The 23,938-nt window shown below is 42.4% G+C and overlaps 2 protein-coding genes and 1 long non-coding RNA gene across 14 annotated transcripts in view; 2 read left to right on the top strand and 1 right to left on the bottom strand.

Moving 5' to 3' along the window:
* LOC113218552 overlaps nucleotides 1–5,776 on the top strand; it is a 67,935-nt gene extending 62,159 nt beyond the window's left edge. For both annotated transcript variants that reach the window (XR_003304722.1, XR_003304721.1), the window contains 2 exons: nucleotides 139–1,730; nucleotides 1,878–5,776. This is a non-coding gene — a long non-coding RNA (uncharacterized LOC113218552). The remainder of the gene's footprint in view (nucleotides 1–138; nucleotides 1,731–1,877) is intronic.
* Nucleotides 1–23,938, bottom strand: part of LOC411079 (protein grainyhead) — a 133,826-nt gene that overhangs the window by 68,495 nt on the left and 41,393 nt on the right. The window lies entirely within an intron of this gene.
* The window catches only part of LOC100578665, a 76,200-nt gene continuing 58,399 nt past the window's right edge, over nucleotides 6,138–23,938 (top strand). For all 7 annotated transcript variants that reach the window (XM_026440938.1, XM_026440937.1, XM_026440943.1 and 4 more), the window contains exons 1-2: nucleotides 6,138–17,855; nucleotides 17,941–18,118. In XM_026440938.1, the coding sequence (XP_026296723.1) occupies nucleotides 6,139–7,254 (1,116 nt within the window). In that variant the 5' untranslated portion in view covers nucleotide 6,138 and the 3' untranslated portion in view covers nucleotides 7,255–17,855; nucleotides 17,941–18,118. The remainder of the gene's footprint in view (nucleotides 17,856–17,940; nucleotides 18,119–23,938) is intronic.

The raw sequence follows: 23,938 nt of genomic DNA, 5'->3' as shown, positions 1-23,938 counted from the left end.
TTTTCTCATCAATGCCGATTTTTTAATCTATATAAAAATCTATAAAAAGTTACAATATTCAAATGCATCTCCTTAACTCCATGTATTTATTAACTCTAAGTAACTGTTTCATTAATTTAATGTAATTATAATTTTTAGAGAATTCGTCCTCGAAGAATATTAGGAAAAAGGGGAAGACGAAACGTTCCAATCTTCATATATTCATAAATTATTGCTCACTTAATATCGAAGGAACGAAGGAATGAAATTTCGCTCTATCCAATAATACGAACGCTTTAATATTTCAACAAGTTGCAAAGAGAAGGTAAAATAAAAATATCGAAAGCGAATTACACCACGGCTAATTGAAAACTTTATTCGTTCAACATTGTTACGCAATTTAATTTCACGATCGTTTTCGCACGAAGAAGAGACTCGAGGCGGAAGTGCTCCGTCCCCAAAGAAATATTCGAAACAAAAATATTCATAGAGGACAGGAAGAGGAGAGAGAGAGAGAGAGGGAGAGAGAGGGAGATGTAAAAAGAAAAATGGTCTCGGTAAGTAGCGAGCGCCGCGACAATACCCGGCGGGAGTGCTTTTACCTCGCGGCTCTTTTTAACCCCTTCGTTTTCATTCACCGGAAACGGTGCGGCTATTATTGGCATTGTGGCGGCACAAGGAAACTCGGCCAACCCCCGTCGCCTTCTCCAGCCTCTCTCCCGGCGGGTTAACGATCGTGTTATTAGCGCAAATCAAAATTGGCGACTGTCTCACGGCACGAACGAGGAGCGAGGAGCAGGAGGGGAAGAGAGAAAAAAGAAAAATAATAATAAGGCGCGAGTCCAATTTAACCGTGGAAGCGCTGCACGCGTTAATTTGCGTATCGAAATCAAATTCACGCCCCGAAACGATCGTTCTAATAATTCGTGAATGGTATATATTTTTTGGCTTCTTCTTGTTGCGAATGCGGTCGTTGAAATTATATCTCTCACCTTGAACGTCATCTCTGATGATGTTTAATCGTGAAATTGGATCATTATGATTAATCTTATCGATCTTGTTATATCGTTTATGAATATAATTTATCTTACATTTCAGAACGAGAATGAAAATTTGTTGGATACTTTTTATTTAAAATTGATGTATCATTTTTCAGATAAGTATAAAGTAGGAATTATTTTATAAAAGTTTTTCATCAGATACAAGCCGTTTTTAAATTCTGAGTTTCAGTTTTGTCGATCTTTTCGCAATTAAAAGAATAAGCGAGGAGGAAAGTAATTAATACAAATTCGATACAAATTTGTCTTCAAAAACACTATCTCAACTCAACGTTTGCCGCACGTAGAACGAATTCTCGTTTCTTTATTTGCAGCGTTCATTTGCAACGTTGGCCTGAAACAAATCGATACTCCGGAGGGCGAAGAAGCATCGCGTGACAAGGAATGGGGGTTAACTCCTTTGATCCTTTGTCGTTGCGTTACTCGCGGGAAACGGAGTAACTGACAAGTTAAACACGGATATCCGTTAATCCCTTCTTATTATGCTTTCGCGTGATTCCCCGCAAACGTTTTCGATTCTCCTCCAGTCCGAAGAAGAAGGCTCTTCCTCCGAGGAGTCGTGCGACCGCCCGTAAACGTCATTTTCGCGAGTCCTTGCATTCTCGTGTATAGCCTTTCTCGTGTATAATCTCGTACACGTGGATTATTTGCTGCGTGGAGAAATATTTCACCGCGAATAAGCAAACAAAAAGGGTAAGAGATCATGATTAATTCCATTAATGGAAATGTTTTAATCTAAAATGTATTGAAAGAAAGGAACATCGACGAGAATTCGATTTGTAAATCATATTTTCAGCAATTTGAAGAATAGATACTAACAAATTAATATTTTTTTTCCAGGCGATAATAAACAATTGTGAATCAACGTCTTCCTGTCAAGATTACGAGTTCTACGAGTACTTTCGTTCCCAGACTACAATAAATTTTTAGAAGAAATTTCATCATCGAGGGATCCTCGAAATCGAATTATCATCCAGTGTCAATTCCTTTCCTCTAATTATTTTTCCTCGATCTCCGTTCTCGCAAGAAGCAAGCAAGAAACAGGTTTCTCGATTTTCAGAGAGGACGTCTCTTCCTTTTTTCCCTTCTTTGCCTTCTCTCCCCACATTGTAATATTTCAATCGCGCCGCCCTGCAGTAGCGAGTAGCACACGGTTAATTAGCACGCTGTAAAGCACACCGGTAATACAATTTATATATATATATACGCGTATGCCCCTGCTGGATTATTATCGGTCCAAGTTCAGGTCCGATAAAGCCGAGCCGTGAAAGTCGTCCTCGGTTATCCGCCCGCCGCGTTAATTGCTATATTTTCGCGATCCGAGGCGAGGGATCGCGATAACCACGCCGGTCACCGATACCGGTCGATCCATCGGAAGCCAGGGGATCGCCCCCTACCCCTTCGCCGGCCACGCGATTCCAATTTATGCGCCCGGTTTTCTCCAACGATCTCCAATTCCTTCTTTTACCTTAGGCGCAGCGAGAGATTAAAGTGGAGGAAATGCGTGGAGGAAAAGAGATCCCACCACGGTTCGGAAAACACGCGTGATGATATGAATTCTTGAGGAGGAGGAGGAGGGAATTAATAAAATTCCTTTCCAACAGGAAATTATACCGATCTCTTAATTATTCCTGCTAATCGGGAAAATTTATATAACGATATATATTCCGTGTTTATCACGAATCCCGTATTTACACGTTATTGGCAATTTGGTTAAAGGCAAGCTTCATTAATTGAAGTAATAAACGCGAGGGGGAAAAAATTTAAGATAAGATAGTGCAGCAGTGTAAACAGAGCGAGTCGGAGATTTTATTCCTACGCTGCGAAAAACCACCCTCGACAAAACGTCGAGAAAACGTCGCAACTGGAGACGATCTCCTCCCCTGATCCTGTTATCGAGCAACGACAACGACGACCGAGCAACTCCCTTGCTTGCGCAAGCGCGGCGTCCAAAGCCGAGGAACAGTTAATCTTAATACGGCTTTATAGCTCCATTAAGAGTCGGCGGGGATCACGAGAGGTGCTCTCGCCGCCTCTCGTCTCTCCTTCGGGGCAACGATTATCCCGCGGCTCTCGTGACTCCGTGTTGATCGCCCTTTCCAGAGACTAATTGTCGATTAAACGGTGGCCGCTTGCGAGATACCTGGCGAGGCCGCCGGGATCCTCTCTCGCCTGTGTGTTTCCATCTCGTCTTTTACGTGCCCCTGCACACTGATCGCGTATTTATTTTCGCGGACACTTTTCCTCTGCGATTCCTCTTTCTTTTCTTTTCTTTCTTTTTGCCTCGGATCGAACGCGAGCCCTCGGATCGAACGGGGTCGCCCTTCTTCGCCCCTCGAGTCGTGAGAATCGTTGCAAGAGAAACGTGCATTTATAAAGCTCTTATAAAGAATGGAGAGCTGTGATAGAACGCAAGTTTGATGAGGATCGAAAATGATTCGTATCATTTCACCAGATAAGATTATTGAAAGTTAAAAGAAGCTCTGAAAGTTTAGCAGCTCCGAATAGAGAGCTGTGAACACAAATTTTGTTTGATGAGAATCGAAAAGTAGAAAATGATTGATTCGTATTGTTTCATCAGATAAGATGTATTATTTGAAGGTTAAAAGAAGCTCTGAAGATTTAGCTCCGAATGAAGAGCTGTGACGGAACACAAGTTTGATGAGGAGAAATAGAAAATGATTTCACCAGATAAGATTATTATTTGGAGGAAAAATTAAAAGAAGCTCGGAAGATTTAGCAGCTTCGAATGAAGAGCTGTAAACGCAAGTTTGAGGATCAAAAAATAGAAAATGATTCGTATCGTTTCACCAGATAAGATGTATTATTTGAAGGTTAAAAGAAGCTTTGAAGATTTAGCAACTCCGAATGGAAGTTTTGTTTAACGAAGATCAAAAAATAAAAAATGATTGCTTCATATCGTTTCACCAAATAAGATATATTATTTGGAGGGAAGGTTAAAAGAAGCTTCGAATGGAGAGCTGTGAACGCAAATTTTGTTTGACGAGGATCGAAAAATAAAAAAATGATTGGTTCGTATCGTTTCACCAGATAAGATGTATTATTTGGAGGAAAGGAACGAGCTCTTCTTAGGAGAAACTCGAATAGAACGTAGGAACGAAATATATTTAGAAGAGTAAATGGCAAGGAGAAGTAAAATTTTGATGGCTGTTAACGTCGTTTCGAAAGAGATCATAGACCAGGTGTTGGGCATATTTAGAAGGATGTACACGCGCATATATATATATACAGGGAGTAACCTGTAGGTTATTTGGGGGATGGTCAGGGGATAGTGTCCAGAAAGCGAAGGAAGGGAGGAAGAAGGTAGAAGCGTTTGGAGCGGTCACCCGTTCGTCGAGGGTCATCCACTGGCTCTCCTCTCGCTTAGCATAAAAGGGTAACTAGCAAATGCTCAATGCGCCATACCATAATGGAACGAGTGTCCCATGGACATAATTAGGCGAGCCACCCATGGGAAATTCAGATCCCCGTTTCGGTTTTGCGCCGGCTAGGCAATAAGCTGGGCAAGGGTCATCGTTGCCCGGCCGGACAAGGTAGGCACATAGGAGGATATTTCCACGACGGGGCTTTCAACCTCGTGCGAGGATCGTATGTTATAGCGCGTCGAATAAAGTAAAATATTCGATTTCGCTAATAATTCTTCATTGCGTAATGCAATGAATATGTGTCCCGTATAACCGTGTAAGTTATTGAACACTCGGGGAAGATTTAAAATTATGATGTATCGATGATTGGAGAGGTTGCATGCGTTATATGAAAGTAAGGTTTTTTTTCTTCCTTTTCTTTTTCTTTTTTTTTTTTTTTTCTCAAAGAGAAGAGCTCTTCGATTACCAATAGCCAGGAAATGCATACGTCAAAGTATTTTAATGATTTAAAATCTTATTAAGGAAGAGAGGGAGAGAGAGAGAGAAAGAGTTTTACGTTATCAGAGAGGAATTTCTAACGCACGATTTATCACGGTTTCCTCGTCGCCCGATCTGTAATTAATTTTCTTGGTCGACGACAAATTTTTTACAATCGTTTTACTTTTGAGATTGAAAAAAGAATTTGAAATCCATGGAAACGAGCACAGGTCGAAGAAAAAATTTTTTATCACGTTGGATTGGCAAAATCGCGCGCCACTGTCGAATCGTACGGATAATATTCCGAACTGAAGGAAGGAGTTTAAGGCGGAAGTGAAAAGCACGCATCGTCCGGGATCGTCGATAACTTTTTATCACGGGGAATTTCAATTTTCCGCTTCTGTTTCGCTCGGTTATCGTGGGAAAACTCGTAGGCACGTAGTGAAAATACCACTTGGACGAACCTCGAATCGTTTATCCAACCGAGTCATCGAGTGTCGATCAATAATACATGAACATCGACAAGGGGAATTTCAAATCGAGTGGATCATCTTTGAGATTCCACGAAGATACGTTGTTTCTAAATTTCGATCGTGATAAACACGATCCTCTTTAATTTTCAATTACATTCTCTTAATAAATCCTCCTCAACATTAGAAGACATCGATTATCAGAATCGTTCTTCGTTCCAAGAACGAGACAAGTCGCGAGACAAAAAATTCTCTTTTTATTTTCATTCCAAGTTTCTTCTCTCGTCACGAGATGCGAAAAGATAGAGAGGCCGTGTCCTAGAGACGGACCGTAAAACGAGAAACAAGAACGAGATTTCCGAAAGTCTTTCGATCGTTGGCGGAGGATCGACAGTTGACATCAAGAGTCCCACGAAAAAAACACAGAAAAAGAGGAGAACAGCGCACGACGAAATTTCGTCAGATGATTGTTTCGAAGGGCAAGGAAAACACGCGAATTGGCGAAGGATTGACGGATTGGCGCCAAAACGCGTTGCCTCTCTCACGGACCACTTCCGCCACGTCGCTTCGCGAATCGAATCTCGTCCCAAGCAACCTATCAGTTTCAACGAAGGAATCTCGATTAAGATGAAAGGAATAAAAACTCACGGCTACAGTTGTTTCGGTCGATGGGTCGTCAGCGACCAGTCGATGCACACACTGAATCGGCTCTAGATCTAGATCTAGTTTATCCCTGCGTATACGACATACTCCTCCAGAACGCACTTAATGATCGTCAATGTTCCAATGTTCCACTTCGTTTCTGGACAGAGTTTTGGATCGATCGACACAAGCACAAACACTCCTCGAGTCTCTCCGTCGTTTTTCTCACTGTCCTCTCCCCCGTCGTCTTCGAAAAAACGAACCACTTTCACGAAACACTTTCGCGATTCACGGGGATTATTTAACGGGGGTCCGTTAATCACACGGGCGATAACAGATGGACGATATCGTGGCGAATTGGTTGACGATATGGAGCGCGGAACCACCACCTCGTCCACTATCTCGTCTCTCCACTGTCTCGTCCACCGGCTGGTCGAGTCGAAGAATAGGCCGTTTCATCGAATAACTGATGATCATCCGATGCGTATACGATGCCCCTTTTCGACGATCATCGTTTTCGTTGCCTTCGTCATGGTTCTCGTCTCGTCGGGCCGCGCGTTTACACGGCGAAACACCATCGTAACGTGGAAAAGAGGGGAAAAATTCGATCACCGTTCGTTCCTCGAACGAACTCTCGCCGTTGGAAGAAACGAAGAGACTGAGGCGAGCGAGGAAGGAATATCGAAAAAGAAGAAAAAACTGCGCGATTCGACGCCGCGATCGATAGAGTCGATCGGGACGAAAGCGGAGGCGTTTATTCTCCTCCTTTTTTTCTTTTTTTTTCCTCTTTCTCTCTCTCTCTCTCTCTCTCCCTCTCTCTCTCTCTCTTCTCCTGCTACGGCGTCTCTACTTTGCGTCTCGAGATCGGATCGCGAAAACAAAGTTGCGCGTCCCGTGACGCGCGCGTCTTTTCTTCCTCCACACCGTCACTCTCCGTGTCCCGATACGTTTTCACGTATCTCCGCTTATTTCGTTATCGTGCCTCCGCCTTCACCGCCGCCTCCTGCCGTCTTTTCTCATCCTCCACCTTCTCCTCCTCCAGAACTACCACCACTATATACCGCTACCGCCTCCACCACCTTCGTCCTCCGTCTCTTCTTCTTCCACCTCCAGCTTTCCTCACCCTTCTCCTCGCTCTCGCCGAGTCTCGCCTTCCTTCTTCTTCTTCTCTTTCTCCTCCTCCTCCTCCTCCTCCTCCTCCGCTTCTTCTTCTCCCTTTTTCTTCTTCCTTCTTCCTCCTAATCCAAACAATTTCCACCAATTTCCACCTCGACCACCACCGAAAACTCTTCTCCACCACCACCACCACCACCTCCACTTTCCACCATCCCAGCCTACTCCTATCCTCCTCTCGATTCCTTCTTCGACCCCTCTCTCTTTCTCTCTCTCTATCAAAGATGATCCACGAGCGCGGATAGAATAGGATGCCTCCGCTTCTACGACCGAATTTTCGGGACGAACTTTCCGGTTCGGTGTCTTGTATTGGACTGTGCAGAAGTGGCACCTTCCAGTTTCTGAACTTACATCTTGTCAGGTAAGTGTGAGCTTTACCCGTGTGTCCCCGGGTATAACGCACGATACACGGGCGCACGATTGCGCGTATGTGTACGCGGCGCGATCTCATACACACGCTTTACCGCTCTGCGTGTGCCCGGGGCCCGCCTCCCTCCCCACCACCTGGTCCCGAGCATAACCTTGTCTCTGTCTCGCCGCCTCGACTCGCGATCGCCGCCATACGTGTCCGATTCCCGTGCCTCTCTCTCTCTCTCTCTTTCTCTGTCTTCGTCGGTCCCAGCGTCGGGCCCTCGTGTGTACGCGCGCGCGTCTACGAGTTTTACCCCCTCGTGTGTACGCGATCTCGTCTCTCTGTCTCTCTCTGTCTCTGTCTCTTCTCCCTTCTGCTTCCGCCTGCCTCTATCCCTCCTTCTTCCACCACGGCCGTGGTGGTAGCTAGGCGATCTCCCTCTCTGCCTGCCACCACTTCTCTTTGCCTAGGTGCGTAAGTGCGTGACTCGGCACGGTGCTGCGGGGACGTTTAACGTTGCGTCGCGTCCCCACCCAATGCTCTCTCGCGGCCTCGCTTGATTTTCTTACGGTAGCAGGAAACGAGGAAGAGGATGACGCGAGGAGGATGGGGTAGGGAGGATGGGTTAGTTAGGTGGGGTGGGGGTAGTTGGAGGCAAGGGTGATTCTTTCGTTGCTTTCGTTCTTCCGGGGGTGGTTGTTGCCTTTGAGCTTGGCTTCTTCTGATCTCGTTGCATTCTCGCGGATTGACCGATATTGTTGCTGTTCCTTGACATATTCCTTGGTTCTCTTTTTATCAAAGGCTTCTGTCTTTATTTCTCGATGTGTGGAATTCTGGTTTAAGGGAGGAAGCTGGATCCCTAATTTATGTTCTTCGCAAGCTTGCGAGCGAAGGGAAAGTAATTGAACGTGTTATTCGATTGTTACAATCTTTAATTCGTGATGAGGATCTTTCTTTCTTTATTCCTTGGCTCTCGTGAACGAAGGCTTCTGTCTTTATTTCTCAATGTATGGAATTCTGGTTTAAGGGAGGAAGCTGGATCCCTAATTTATGTTCTTCGCAAGCTTGCGAGCGAAGGGGAAGTAATTGAACGTGTTATTCGATTGTTACAATCTTTAATTCGTGATGAGGATCTTTCTTTCTTTATTCCTTGGCTCTCTTTTTATCGAAGACTTCTTTATCTCTCAATGTGTGGAATTCTGTTTTAGAGGAGGAAGTTGGATTCCTAATTTATGATTAATTTATGTTCTTCATAAGCTTGCGAGCAAGAATCGTGAAAGAGAATTAATTGAACGTGTTATTCGATTGTTTCAATCTTTAATTCGTGATGAGGATCTTTCTTTCTTTATTCCTTGGCTCTCTCTTTATCGAAGATTTCCGTCTTTATCTCTCCATGTGTGGAATTCTGTTTTAAGGGTGGAAGTTGGATTCCTAATTTATGATTAATTTATGTTCTTTGCAAGCTTGCGAGCGAAGGGGAAGTAATTGAACATGTTATTCGATTGTTTCAATCTTTAATTCGTGATGAGGATCTTTCTTTCTTTATTTCTTGGCTCTCTTTTTATCGAAGACTTCTATTTTTATTTTTCGATGTGTGGAATTCTGTTTTGAGGGAGGAAGCTGAATCCCTAATTTATGATTCATTTATGTTCTTCGCAAGGAGAAGTAATTGAACGTGTTATTCGATTGTTTCAATCTTTAATTCGTGATGAGGATGTTTCTTTATTCCTCTTCATGGTAACAGTATCAGATAATTTGGCGAGTGAAAGGAGTTGGAGAAGGACGGGCGACACACGTGGCTGGATGCGTCACAACACGCATATATTTCGGATTCTATCGAAACGGCCCGCTAATTCGAGCTAACTCTGGAACAAGTACGATCTTCGGTGCGTGAACGAGCTCTGGGAAACGAGTGGAGAGATCGTCTCGTCGAATAATTCACCGCCAACTACCTCCTCGGGCGTGGAAAAGCACCGATCTCCATTACCCCCGATCTTTTTTCCCCGATGGAAACTCGAGTCGAAAGTTTCGCTCCAATGTCACCGGCTAACTATCTCGATCATCTCGGTTAGGTCAAAGACCCGGCGCGTGAAATGCGGGCGCGTTATAGTTTTTCTCCTTCTTTTCTTTTTTCTTTTTTTTTCTTTTTTCCCCAGAATTTTCTCTTTCTCTAAACGATTTGGAATTTACGACTACTACTTCGTGTATCATTTAAGGTTGACGTTCAATTCAAATACAACGACTGGAATTTAAATCTACCCAAAGTTTATTCACTTGGAAAATTCCTCCAATCTTTCATCGCCAACTGATAGATGATACATGAACTTCTTGTAATTAAAGTTTCGATCGAAGACAAGAAGAAGAGAAGAAGAAAGAATGTCGTTCAAACTTTTCTCCTCAAAGTTCAGATCAAAATTCGAATATCGAGTAAAACCTCTCTCTCTGCTCGAACAATGGAGCCACGAGAGTTCAGAATCCGCCTTGTATCCCGTTGAATACGAATTTTAATGAAAAAGCGCTTTCATCGCCGCTGTTGACGTGTCGCCCCGCGAGGAGGAGGACGCCCGTTAACGATCGAATTCGCCCGTTTCAGCAGTACCTCGGGCGTGGAAAACGCGGATCTCCCGCGTTTCTTGCCTCGCCTTTTCTCTCCCCTCTCTCTCTCTCTCCCCCGCGAACTCGGAGTTTCACCGGTCGCACGCGCCAGCCGTAATTTTAACGAAGCCTCTTGCGGTTCGCAAATAAGAGAGATAGTTTCACGACCGGCTCGTCGGATCGCGCGCCACCATTTTTCCACCACGCACCGGTGTTTACGCCCATAACTCGTCGCCGATCCCATACTACCATATAACGAGACGATCGAGAGAGCCGGCCGGGAAAAAGGGAAACGACCGGGGAGAGATGCGGCGAGGGAGGAGGGTGAGAAGAAAAGAAAAGAGAAGAGAAGAAGGGGAGGAAAAAAGAAATAAATAAAAGGCACGACGAGGCGCGTTAGGTTAACTGTTAATCAGGTAAAAATCTCGATCCGTTCGAACCAGTTTTGTTAACGATCCGGTGACACTGTATTTATTAGCGGACGAGATATCTGGTATGTGGCGAAATTCTTTTCTCTCTCTCTCTCTCTCACTTCTTTTTTTTTTATTTTCGAACAGAAAGCGAGGATTTCTAATTAGTAATGTGGTAGGATCTTTTGATCCTTCTTGGTTTGATTATTCAGTGAAAGTTATGCGTCCGTGAGGACGGTAAAAATAATTGGCAATAAAACGATGGTACGCCGATGCCTACCGAATGACATAAACGATGGAATTTTGTTGTTTTAATGCTTAACGTTCGTTTTTTCTTCTTTCTTTTTCTTTCTTTCTTTCTTTCTTTCTTTTTTTTTTGAGATAGCTCGAGCTGAGCTCGTTGAACAACGATTGCAGGGAATTAATTCTGGAAATAAGATGCGATGCTTGTATTTCGCTACATCGTATATGTCTATATATATATATTCTTTTTAACCCTTAGGTTAAGGGTTCTTTTCATCAACGGAGGAAATCGTCGCGTTAAAATAAAATTTGCATGGGGTGAAATTTCACCCGTGACAGAGTTGGAGGGTTTAACGGGGCGATGACAACTTCCCTTGCCGAATCTTAACGATTCAGCAGAGAATATGAAAAGGGTTGGTTACAAGTGACACGATACACCATATATATATATATATATATATATATATATATATATATATACATATTCTATCATCTCCTGTAATGTCGATCAAATTTCTATATTGAGACGAACGAGACGTGAAAAAGAAATAATAATTTACATGGATTAAAATAACTCAGGATTCCTTGCAGAATTTATATAATAACGAATCTCTTCGAAAAGATTTTCGACGAGGTTTGTTAAACGTTTGTTTGGGGGATTGGAAATTTGTTTAATTTCTTTCATAAATTACGTAAAAATGTATCGATCGATCAGGTTCCATTAACGACACTTCCTGCATTAATTAAATCGTCGGTCGGTTTCTTGTAAAATTCCACTCGCCTCGAGTGTCCACTTCGCGATGTTAATCGCGCCAGTGACATTTCACGGTAGCGTATCGCGTAATGAAATTTCACGTATATACACGTATTTATTAACGTCTTATTAGATAGAACGTTTCTTTTTTTTCTTCTTCTCTTACTTATGATGCGTTCACGTGTTTACCAGATCGAAAGAAAAAGAAGAAGAAGAAAAGAAAAGAAAAGAAACGAAGCGTGTCAAAGCAGGATCTGAAATGTATTAAACTGTATTTCCTGTTCGGCGAAAGTGGTTATCCCGTTACTGACGAATTATTTTACGTTGATTCACCGGTTCACCAAGTAGTAGACGCCGTTACTGATCAGACGTCGCTCGTCTCGAATTATCCCGAATCGATCGAACAAATTTCTTTGTTATTCCTATTCGTCCACGCTTTTCCTCGAGAAATTTTCCTCGATTCGAAATCGAACAATCCCATCCCTTGAACGACGATTTCCATTCGCCACGATCCGAGGGTAGGCGTGGCGTCGCACGTATTGCGTACGTAAATGCACGTACGCGTACGGTGAGAGGGAGGAGGAGGGCGGAGGATTACACGCGTCGCGAGTTGAAGCGCTTCTTACGATTTATCGGCTCTCCTTTCGAATTCTTGCCGCGCTTCGTAAAAACGACGTCGCGCGTTATGTCGGGGGCCAGCCAGGCCGCCCGGCTTATAACCGTGAATTGTCGTTACGTTTGTCATTGTCGTTGTAAATAAAGGGGACCCGGCGGCAATCGGTATCTCTCCGACCGCGGCAGAGATCTACCGCAGATATTCCCCGAGTAAACGAGTATCCCCTCGCCGCGACAATAATGTCAGACCTCTTTTATTATCACTCATTCTCTCTCTCTCTCTGAGGGACTCGCAGAGCCGCTAAATCCTCCCTCCCTCCTTTTTGTCTTCGAAAATCGTGGTCGTGGCCGATTTCGAATCGAGACGAACGGTGTTATAAATAAAATTTCCTCTCCCCTTTGTCGATACCTTTCTTCTTTTTCTTTTTTGCTCGTCTTCTTCTTCGCTTGGCCAACTTCCCGGATCGATCTAAAAGGCTCAAATGAGGCTTCTTCTTTCCCACTTTTTTTTTTCTTTTATCTTTGCCAAGATGTTTCGCGTCGGAACGTGTAAACAAATAAATCTTCCTCTCCTCATCTTCACGCATCGATCATTCTTATTCCTCGATCGTTCGAAGTTTGAATCCATGAAACGGGAAAGGGAACGAGTTTTTTCTTTGAATTAGAATAATTTTCGGATCGATGAAACTCGATCAAAGGTGGAGGGAGATTTTCGTCGCATCCCTTTTTCTTCCTCCGCCACTTCGTTCGTGGTTCACGTTCCGGGAGAATGGAAAGAGAGAGAGAGAGAGAGGGAAAAGGAAGTTTCGTTTGGGACGTGGGCCGAATTTAAATGGCCCACTTGGTCGGTCTGCCTCTTTGCTCTCCTTTTCGGAACAGATTAAGATAATAAAATGGAGTTTTCGACTGGAATCTTAGTTTGGACGAGTTAGGAGAAGGAAAAAGAGAGGGAGAATCGAGTATGTACAAGTTGAATATATATATATATAAATATAAATAGAATATTTTATATATTTTAACATATTACAAACTTGTTGAAATTCCATCAAAAATTAAACCACTTCTCCATTTCTTTTCGCACGCATCATTTGCATACTTTTATTATATACGATAAGAGTATGCAAGTTGTATAATGCCTTACTAATTATCGTGTTTACGTCCAAAACCCTCTTTTTCCCTCCTTATTAAAAATGTCTCGTAAAACCAGTAGCAACAAACTCTTCCAAACCGCTCAATTTTCCCTCGAGTTGAAAATCCGGAAAGCATTAATGGATTGAATAACTCGTATCACGCATACATTTATTACGCGTTCGATTTAATTTCACCACCGGCCAGTGTGTGTATATATATATATATATATATACATTGAAAGGAAACGAGCCGTGAAAAGGGAGGGATAAGGATAAGAAAAAAAAGGAAAAGAAAAAGGAAGAAAGCGAGGAGGGGCGAAGGGAAGGGGAATCCGACACACCATCCGACGGTAACCGCGCCGTGTTTACTAATTGCAACCAAGTTATGCAAGCAAGTTGTACCCGGTGAAATTTCGATCAGGCAACGCGCAATGTTGCGCAATTTTTTTTCGGCCAACGATCCGTGTGTCGTTTTCCGTTCGAATTCCGTTCGCCTGAGTAGAAATCAACGTGGAAAAGCGGGAGTCATAGTTTTTCGAACACGTTTTTCGATATCGATACAGGAAAACGTAGTGGCGTAGAGAGGAAGTTTTTCTCGAGGAAATTTTTCCGTCTAAATTTAGATTCGTGGATGGATGCATTCGTAGAAGAACGTAGAAATTTCGAACGTAGATCTCGTAGATTTCTCGTTTCTCGTCGCTCTCACTACCGGTCGAGTTTCGAGTCAGAAGCGTTGGATTCTGACATTTCGCACGTTTTTTCTTCTTTTTTTATTCTTTAAGGAGATAAATCGATCGATTTTTCTACGTTCGAGCGCGAAACATTTTCCTCGCTCGCGAGATTATGTTGAAATTGTTATCTGTTGCGTACACGTGATCGAACGCGGGGAGCAAGTAGCGCGGTTATAACGATAAGCGCCTCTTTTATAACGTTTATTTCTGCCTGCCCTTATTTATCGATTCTCGGAATTCTCGGGTAACTGTAAACAGGGATTGGAGCGAGTTGTTTTGAATCTTATTCCTTACGTAAACGTAAGAAAAAGGAAGAGATAACTTATTGGCAGAGTTTTAATTAAATCAAGTAAATTGAAACATATATTTTATATTAACGCACGATTAATTTCCAGGATCGAGAAACGATTGAAATATTCTCAAACTTGCCTCAATCCCTGGCGAATCTTTTTAGAGTTACTTTTCTATCCGCAAAGAGTGAGAAAAGAAAAGAGTGCGGTCAAATTTCCTTCTCCTCTTCAATTCCCTCTCCGCTCTATTCGCAACAACTTATCAACGCGCTCGCCGTAATTACTTGTGCCGATCATCGTTACGGGGACGATGATACCAGCTCGCGTCGTTTCACTTTTACATTCGCGATATAATCGAGCCAATAATTGCAAGCTCGCTCGTGAAACTCGCGTGCAAATCTCGCCCGTATCTCTGCGGGGATAATTCTCGAGGAAAAACGGGATGGAAGTGGATCGTTTCTATCCCCCCTCCCCCTGGATTGGAACCGTTTCGAATACGAACGAAACGGCGGGCCGATTTAATCCGAGCGGCAAACGATTCCGATCGAAAACGTTCTTTCGACTATAAACCGTGTCAACGACCGCTCGAAACCCGTCCGCGTTAAATTGAAAACGAAACGGTCCACACCCACGCGACTCGATTCCCATAATCGACCGGTTGTTTATTAATTGATCCTCCTCGAGACGAGATCGAGCGAAGGGAAGCGGTTTCAGCTTAATTCGAGCGGTAAGAGAGAGAGAGAGAGAGGTACGCTCGGTTTTTTTCGTAATTGTTGTATCCAAGAGAGAGAGAGAGAGAGAGAGAGGGTGAGATCATTGATTTTAATGGGGCACGGTCATCGACGAGCGGCGAGCATTAAAAACAAATCGTCTTGGAAACGATCTCTGATACTCATCGGAGTTTGTTCGTGGGGAGACAGAAACCAGTCTATAACTGGAAGCTATTACCCTTTTTCAGGGTAGTGGAGAGAGAGAGAGAGATATTGGTGGAAAGGAGGTGTGAATTTATTTAAACATCCTCCTCTCTTATTACGGTTTCGGATCTATTGGGGGAGCTACTCTTTATGCGATTCGAGTCTGGTTTTTGATTAGAAGAGAGTATTATTCGTTGGTGGAATTATTGCCTCGAATCAGATGAGATTTAACATTTGAGCGGATGCATTGAGATGGGTAGATGAAAGATACGCGGTGATAAAGATAAGAATCTAATGTATTTTGTTAGGAAGATAGGTGGAAAAGATGAAGAGGAAGATTTGGTTTGAGAAAAATTGGATTAGATTGTTATGTAACGAAGGAATTGGAGGTAGCGAAAATTTCAATTTGAAATGTCAATGGAAATTGTTTCAAATTATCTGATTAGTAACAAGGAATTCAAATCGGTTCTTGATTCGAATATTTGTTTAAATTTGAGCAGTTTGACTAATCTCAACGATATTTCAAATATTTTTATTTCGATATGAGAGAAATGTGACACGTGATATTTCCTGGTATTCAATTTTTAATTTTGAAGCGAATTAAGTTCAATTAGAAAAATATGACAGTTTCATATTGGTCAGCTTAATCTAAATTACAGTTTACAGAATGAACTTTTTAAAATGAATATTCACAATTCACAAATTCACATTTCCCGTGATTTAATTCTGTATTGTAATTCATATATGTAGATTTAAATCTTCACGGATTAACGATTCTGGAATAATAGATTTCCTTCTTTTTCAGTTATTATCTCATGGATCCTTCGCCTAATTTCAACTGCATGCATGAGTTTTTATCTTAAGGCAATAATTATCGAGTATACGCTAGGACAAAATATTGCACGCAACCAAATCAGATTTAGTTGATCGATACCCAACCAACTCGGGATAAACAGAGTGGATAAGGCCGCTGACCTATTCCAATTTATCCAGATCCAAACGGTAGTCACACCAAATCGAATCGCATGGGGATACGCGGTCATAATCTCGAATCGAGTTACGTATCCAACGTTTGATAAAATTGTCCACGTACTCAACACGCCCATAATTCATTCAACACACGGCGACAAGTTCACCCGAGTAAAATCTCATTTTCCTCGATAATCGGTGGTGCACGGTCCACGGAACATATCGAATCGCGTACGATCCCTTTACAATTAGTCGCGCTCATTAATAATCGTTATCCGGGCAAATCGTCGAATTTATTACACGTCCGCAACTGGGTGTTCGCGTTTATCGCGTTTTGAATTAACGTGTTTTCACCCGCGGCAAACTGGTCCTCCCTGTTATCGGTTCAACAGAGAGAGAAAGAGAGGGAGAGAGAGGCCAATTGGAATTAATAGTAAAACACGAAATTACTTGGTGCCGCTTCCACCAAGTATCCAAGAACGATGCCATATAAATATTGCGTAATTACGGTCCACCTACTTCACCGTTACCGTGTTATCGGTGATAGCTCCAAGTTTTCGTGTACACACACACACATACGGTATATATAAGCGGTGGCCGAACGAAGCCAGAGATAAATTTCACCCACGTATCGACGATGATATCGAATTATTCAATGTATCTCGCTACCTCGCTACCGTGGTGATTTAGAACCGTAACGAAAATAGATATTCAGGCGATCGAAATTGCCGCAGCTGCTAATTTATCGATCGTGGCCCATAAATCTGGCGCACGACACCACGAGATCGAGTTTTTAGACGGTGGTTATTAAATTGACGTTAACCGCGCGTTTTCCACGGCGCGGAAGCTGGAATGTTATCGATTTTCGGTGGAAAAATTTTTAAAAATGTAGGTCGTGCTCGATTATAATCGACTTATTCAAATCTTATCGGTTTTTGGGGCAATTTTTATCATTTTTCCTGAACGTCGTTAATTGATGTCGTTAGCTTTGATTATGATCGCGATGGGAAAATGGATAATTTCTTTTGGTTTAATTTTTAAAACGTTCCACACGTATTATCGTACGTATCATTTTCGTTGATGAAAGAAGGATAATATTGAAACTTTGAATTTTATTTAATAGCAAGGAACAAATTATTCTTCCCTTCCACGTTTCGCCATATAATTGATACGCGTTTATATATCCCTACCGAGCGAACGATAGAACGATTATTTCATTGTATCGGGAAGGAGAAGGGAAGAGATGGACGCGTTGGCTTAATTATCGCATGCCAGCAGATCACAGTGTCATTAAGGCGAATCTGTTCGCGGAATGGCGACGATTATTGCGGCTCGCTTACGATCCATGAACGGCTATGGATCTTGCCGAACATTAAACGTAGAATGTCCTCAGGGGAAAACGATCATTGTCCTGGACGTTATGCGTTGGGGCGAACGCTCTGTGCGCTCGTTTGTGCGTCCAATTAAACGTTCCCGCGCGGTGACCGACCACGCATGCGCGAGTATCGCGTCCCGCGCTTGCGCGTGCACGATTCTACTTCACCTCGGGGATCCAACGTTGAACGGTTATTAAGAGTGGTTAATTGTTTTGTTTTGTGAGAATTATTGGACAAAAGATTGTGAAACGTGTGTCTTCGACCCATCCAGAAACCGTTTTGCACCTGCAGGTAACAATTCTGTGTTTTATTCTAATTTTTATCGTCTCAATGTTTTCAATTGTCCATTCGCTAATACGATGTTTCTGTTTTTCAGGTTAAGTCGTTCTACGTTTTTTCTTTCTACATTTTTCACGACTCCAAGACGAAAAGGAGAGTCAACCGAGGAATTTTCTTAAGCAACGAAAGGTCCCAATAACATTTGGCGCTACGATTGATCATACAAAAAGTGAAAAGGAGAAATGGAAAGGTTACGTTCGAAAACATCTCTCGCGGTATGTTATCTATTTTCTTTGTACGATTTACCTGTCCCGGCCCATTTTACACGCCTCTTCCTTCATTCCAAGCACACCCTTCGCTATTTGTTTCTTTAATGGCCTTCTCCTCGCTACCAACGTTCGCGTTATCGCCGTATATCAATCTATATATGCACGTTCAATACAATCTGCATTACATCATGTGCATTTTTTGTCCTCTGTCGTCATCTGATAACCGGTACGCTCGTCCTTATCCATTTGCGTTATCCGTATCCCTTTAGCACGGTTCTCCACGTTGCGAGAAAAATATAGTTTCAAAAATAAAAGAAAAAGAGAAAAATGGAAAGAGAAAAAAGAGAACGGAGAGAAAAGAACGAATAAGAAACGATCGCGTCGTTTCGTACGATTGTGAAGTGTAGCGAGCGTGGCAGGCATGCGCAGATAAATCTGCGGACCTCTGTTAAATATTGACAACGTGGAACAGATTATAGTACGATACCGTCTATACCATTGGCCGGCACGAAACCCCTTGTTTGTCGTTCGGTTGCACGCACCGTGATAATCGATCTGATGATTTGCAATCGCGTGCTGGGGAACATTTGTTTTGCGCGATTTTTCGTTTGCCAAGAATAATTTAATTTATGACATCTTCGAAAGAATTATCGAGACGTATTGACGGTCGAGAAATATTGGATCGTGTTTTTTCGGCAAATTAATTTACTTTTGGGATCAACATTGATGATCATTGTGATAATAGGGAGGCGTGATAGATATAATTAAAAAATTATTAGGTCCAAATATATTATACTTTAAATATATCAGTTTAAATACAAGTGAAAATATAATATCCTCGAGAACAACTCTCTCCCGCGCAATTATAAATTACTCAGATCCAAAATCCATTTAATTAAGAATATTTTCCTCAAACCATATTTTAAGTCATCTTCTCGTATCTTTGATTCTTGAAATTGAAAAAACCGTCCACTGAATTTAATGTTCATAAAATTTAATCAATATGCAATCTAGTAGCAACAGGATTCATCATTGAAAAAAAAAATTAAGAAGATCAATTAAATCCAATCATTTCTAGGTAATGAAATGGTATTTTAATCGATATCATAGATCCAGGCATGTAACACGCGGTATCACACGGTTTTCCAAAGGTCTCCTGGCCAGTATATCAACGATTTTTATCGCAAAATATTTCGAAATCATCCGCGCTCGAGACTTTTTTCCCATTTCTTAGTCATCGCCGGCTCAACGCGACCTTTTCACTATTGGCCATTCGAGCGCACGTGCGACGCGTAATTTCACGCGATAAACCTGGCGGGCCGATCGAGGCACGTGCGATTTTTTTTTCCTCGATTTTTTTCTCTCTTTCTCTCATAACGAAGTGAGCGGTCTCAGGTGAAAACTTTCCTATCTGTTTCACATCCTGATTCCATCAGAGTAGAAAGAGAGATAAAATGGCGGGATATTTAAACCCGACCTTTGATTGATAAATTGAGCTGTCGTAGAACAGGATGTCAAGGATGTTATTTATCGGTAGAATATCGATTTTTTGCTCAATTAACGTTGAATTTATATTTTTAAATTTGCTCGTGCGGAGATAAAATTGGTGTGGAATGTATAACTGTTTTTTTTTTTTTTTTTTACGATTATTAGAGATCAAGATATTGCTGGACAGAGTAAGTAGAAAAAAAATTTTAAAATACGATGAAATGGAATGCGTTCGTATTCGTTTCTTTATTTTAATTTATACTTTTATCGAAGATGTTGAATGATAAACACATCGTATCGGTTCGATCGATCTAATTTTAATTTTTCAATTAATCGAAGATTAATTAGGTTAGAAATATTAGATTAGTTGAAAAGATGCTCCAGAATTTTCCAGAGAGATCCAAGCGATTATATTATCATAATTCGACGAAACGAAAAGAATGCGTTCTCACGCGTAAATAAATGTGTTAATTTTCCTCTCCTTTTTTTCTCTCTCTGTCCGTAATGACATGATTACGATAACAAACACGAAATAATAGCGATCTCTCTCCTCGTCCAACGGCGAGAAGTTGACAGCCGCGTCTCGTAACCTGTTAAAACCGACGTCTTACCATCTAATTATCCAGTTGAAATAATCACAGGCGCGTAACAAAAATTACAAAATATAATAATATTCCATCTCCTCCTCGCAATTTAATCGAACGCGCTTTAATCTCGCACGCCTCAAATTCGCCGTCCCCGCTTATCGAATTATGCAAATTTCGGTTGCCCGTTTAAACGAAAAATGATCAAAGAGAAATTAAAAACGCTTGCTCATTTTCTTATTCACGCGCTCCTCTTTTCGATCCACACGGATGTGCAAATCGAAAATCCTCCGATTTCTAATCGCGGTATCCACGCGGTTTACTCGCCTCGATTCAACTTCACGGTATAATAAATATTCATGAGGCTTTGCATCGCAGCTTTGAATCCGAACTCGTGCGAGCAAACTGTTGAATTAAGCTGGGACAAATAAGTACATTGTCCCATGAATATCAAGGCAATGAGATAACCGATATCTCGATCTTTGCTCGAAATATACACGGAACTGTTTCACGCGCGAAATTTAAATCGTTCCACACTTTATGTTGGAGAATCGCGCCACCGTGATTATATAAATCAGTTGAATGGATAGAGAATAGAACGATTTCGTAGAAGCTCAAATATAAACGAGATAATTAAATTAATGCAAATATTTGTATCGAATTTTGATTCAAATGTTTTGATTAAAATTTTATTTGTCTTTATAAATAATTTTCTATTTGCAAAATATACAATAAAATTACAAATCGAAAAGAATCATGGCCAAAAATGGCAAAAATTATCAACCTTTAGCAATATCTTTCCATACTCTCTTTTCCAAATTGAATACAACGATTTCGAGGCTCGCGACAGAGAAGAAAAATGAATAACAAATCACAACGTATATCATGATCGAGCGGAAATGAAATGCGTCATCGATGCGTCGTCTTTTCACGCGAGTATCGGTTCGTCGAAACGAATTTCGAATCCATCTTTTCGGACGACGACGATCCGTTATATCGTGCCGGTTATCTGCGTCAAACCTTTTTCGTATCACGCGCGTGATACAAAATCCTCTGGCGAGAAAATAAAACGGCGCGCCACGTCCAAATGTCGTATCGCGTTTAAGAAACGCGCCACGACGTTCCACAACTCGAAGGAGCGACGGATTAAAATATCAAAGATCGCCCGCGGCTCGGCTCCGGACAATTCGCGACCCCTCTCCCCGAGTCACGAATTCAAACGTGAAATCCTCTTTGAATATTTATCCCATTTGCCGATGTTCGCTTGTGTATCTGCTGATAGCAACAAAGATCGTTATCGCGATGGATTATATACATCTCCGAGATTTCTCTCATTTTTAAAATGTTTTATTATTATAAGTTAATGATAACACAGTAAAATTATTCGTTGGATTTTAACCTCTTCCTAGATGTTTAGATACGTAAAAATATTAATTATAAATCATGTACGATTTATAATTAATCGAATTGAACTCGAAGAATACGAATCGTACTTCGCTAAGAAAAGATTGGAACTGATCTTTCGCTTCCCTGCGAAATCTCTCCCCTCCTCCCCTAAGAAAGGGGACCCTCGTAGCCGAGATCCGTTTCACAAAGGTGAGTTCGCGCTTTCCCCGTCGGATCAAAATAATGTATCTGTCGTTGCACGTGGGCAATTGGACGAAAGGGCCTCCTCGTCGAATCGACCAAAGGAAGGAAGGAGGGAATCGATCGGTCATTACCATAATTTGTATATGAGTGATCCAGCTGGAACGGATCCCTTCACCTCCTCGCCTTTCCTCGGTCCACTTTCTCCCCGGGCCCTTTCTGCCTTCCTTTCTCGAAGGAAGGAAGGTATGCCCGGCCAACGCGACACGCCTGGCCATGCTCCATCCGCTCCATGGTTGGTCGCCGGTAGCCGGTAGAAAAACGAGTTCGTTGAAAAGCAGCGGCGGCCTATCGGCGATCCTCGTCCGAGGAGAGAATCGTTCTCGTGCCCGGGGAGAGCGGAATTCTTGGCGTTTTTTTTCCCCCCTCCCCCTTCCCTCCGCGTTGCACTACGTCGCGCGCGCAGTTGGGCTACGCAGTGCGTAGAAATCGTCTAGGACTAGCGATGGGATATTGCAACCAGCCTCTCCAATCTAAATTGGAAAGTTTCGAGGTGGTTTATGGATATCACCTCGAGGTGAAAAAGGCAATGAAGGTGTCTTAAGTTTAAGGAGAGTCTGAGGATGAGATCTAGCTTCGAATTGTTTATGTGGGTGGATGAGAAACTCGAGCTAATAATTTCGCGAATGGTTTCACTTAAGATTATTCCGTGACGAGGAGGCGCGTGAAAATATTCTACGAATTTCACGATTGCGTTTTTTTCTTTAGATTTATTTTAAAAACGAATCTGGAAGATGAAGAAAGAAAATTGTAAATGTCGAACCGCGCGTGTCGTTTAAGCGATCATCGCTTTTTCACGGTGGATGTACATGGCGCGAAACGACGAATTTACGCTCGAACGAGCAAAACCGTGTCGCCTGTCCGCTCCCGTTCGATCGATAAGCGTCACTGCCGCGTATCTCTCGACCGCGTGTCGTTTAAAAATCCCCCTCCCCCTCCTCCCCCCCATTATCGGCCGACGATTGATTTACGGTCTAATCGAGAAAAACACGAAATTCCTTCCTTCCTCGCTCGCTTTACGAAGTCCGATTCGAGTAGCAGGAAAGAATTCTAGCTATACGAGCTCGATTTGCATATCGGGAGGACGGAGCGTCTCCTGCTCGCGTCGCGTCCAGAGAAAGTTCGAAAACGAGCTGAAACTGTTTCGTTTTTATCGCTTACGCGCGTGCTCGATACGAGACGATAGCAACGGCCGTGGTAAATTACGGTCTTAATTTCATTTCGAGGGGAAGATAAGAAGAGAGAGATTGGAAAAACGTGAGATTTCCAAGGGAAAGACGCCCCCGATTGGCGCGACGTTTCGTTGAGTAGATTATACTCAAGGGGAGGGGAAGGTTGATGAATGGATCGCGTGTCGAATAAGAAAGAATCTTTCTCGCGAGAAAGATATAATTTTTCTCGCTTTTCTGTAAAAAAGGTCGATTTAAAAAAGGCGCGTTTTCCCCCGTTAGATAGGTTATCGAGTAATAATTAATGCTTTTCAAAGTGTGGAACGGAGAAAACGGAGATGGAGATATCGTGATGGCCGAAGGCGGTATCCTTCGATCGGCCTCCCCGCGTCAAGTCGCGTGGCGATAAATCAAAAAATCTACGGAAAGGTCAAGGCGGTCGTTATCTGGCCGGTAACAGTGTCCAGGGATTTTTACGAGCATCCACGTGAATACCTCGCATCGCGCGCGCCTCCCTCTCGAAGCCTTTTCGTGTTTTTCTGTAGAGGGTTCGAGCATCGGTCCCCGGGGACCCCGTTTCGCGCCGCCTCCATTAAATTCCAACGTGACAACTATGGCTGAATGCGCCATCGCGACACCTCGGAGACGAAACTGTTTTAAAACTCTCCTCAAAAGAGCTCCACGATTATTATTATTATTATTATTACAATGGCAAAGTTTTTAATCGTAGCGACTTTTCAACGATTCGCCTCGAAGCAAAAAGTTTTTGAAAACTCTGCTCAAGACACGCGTCCACGATTATTAAAATGGCAAATTTTTTAATCATCGCGACACCGAATTTTAACACAGATTTCAGCACGACGAAGGCCATCGTTTTTTTTTTTTTTTTTTAGAAACGTGCTTAGGTTACGAGTTTCTTCTCAAAATTTTAACGACGT

The sequence above is a fragment of the Apis mellifera genome, linkage group LG5, assembly GCF_003254395.2.
Source record: "Apis mellifera strain DH4 linkage group LG5, Amel_HAv3.1, whole genome shotgun sequence".
Taxonomy (NCBI): domain Eukaryota; kingdom Metazoa; phylum Arthropoda; class Insecta; order Hymenoptera; family Apidae; genus Apis; species Apis mellifera.
The sequence above is the reverse complement of the archived record's forward strand: the minus strand, read 5'-3'. Positions and strand labels throughout refer to the sequence as shown.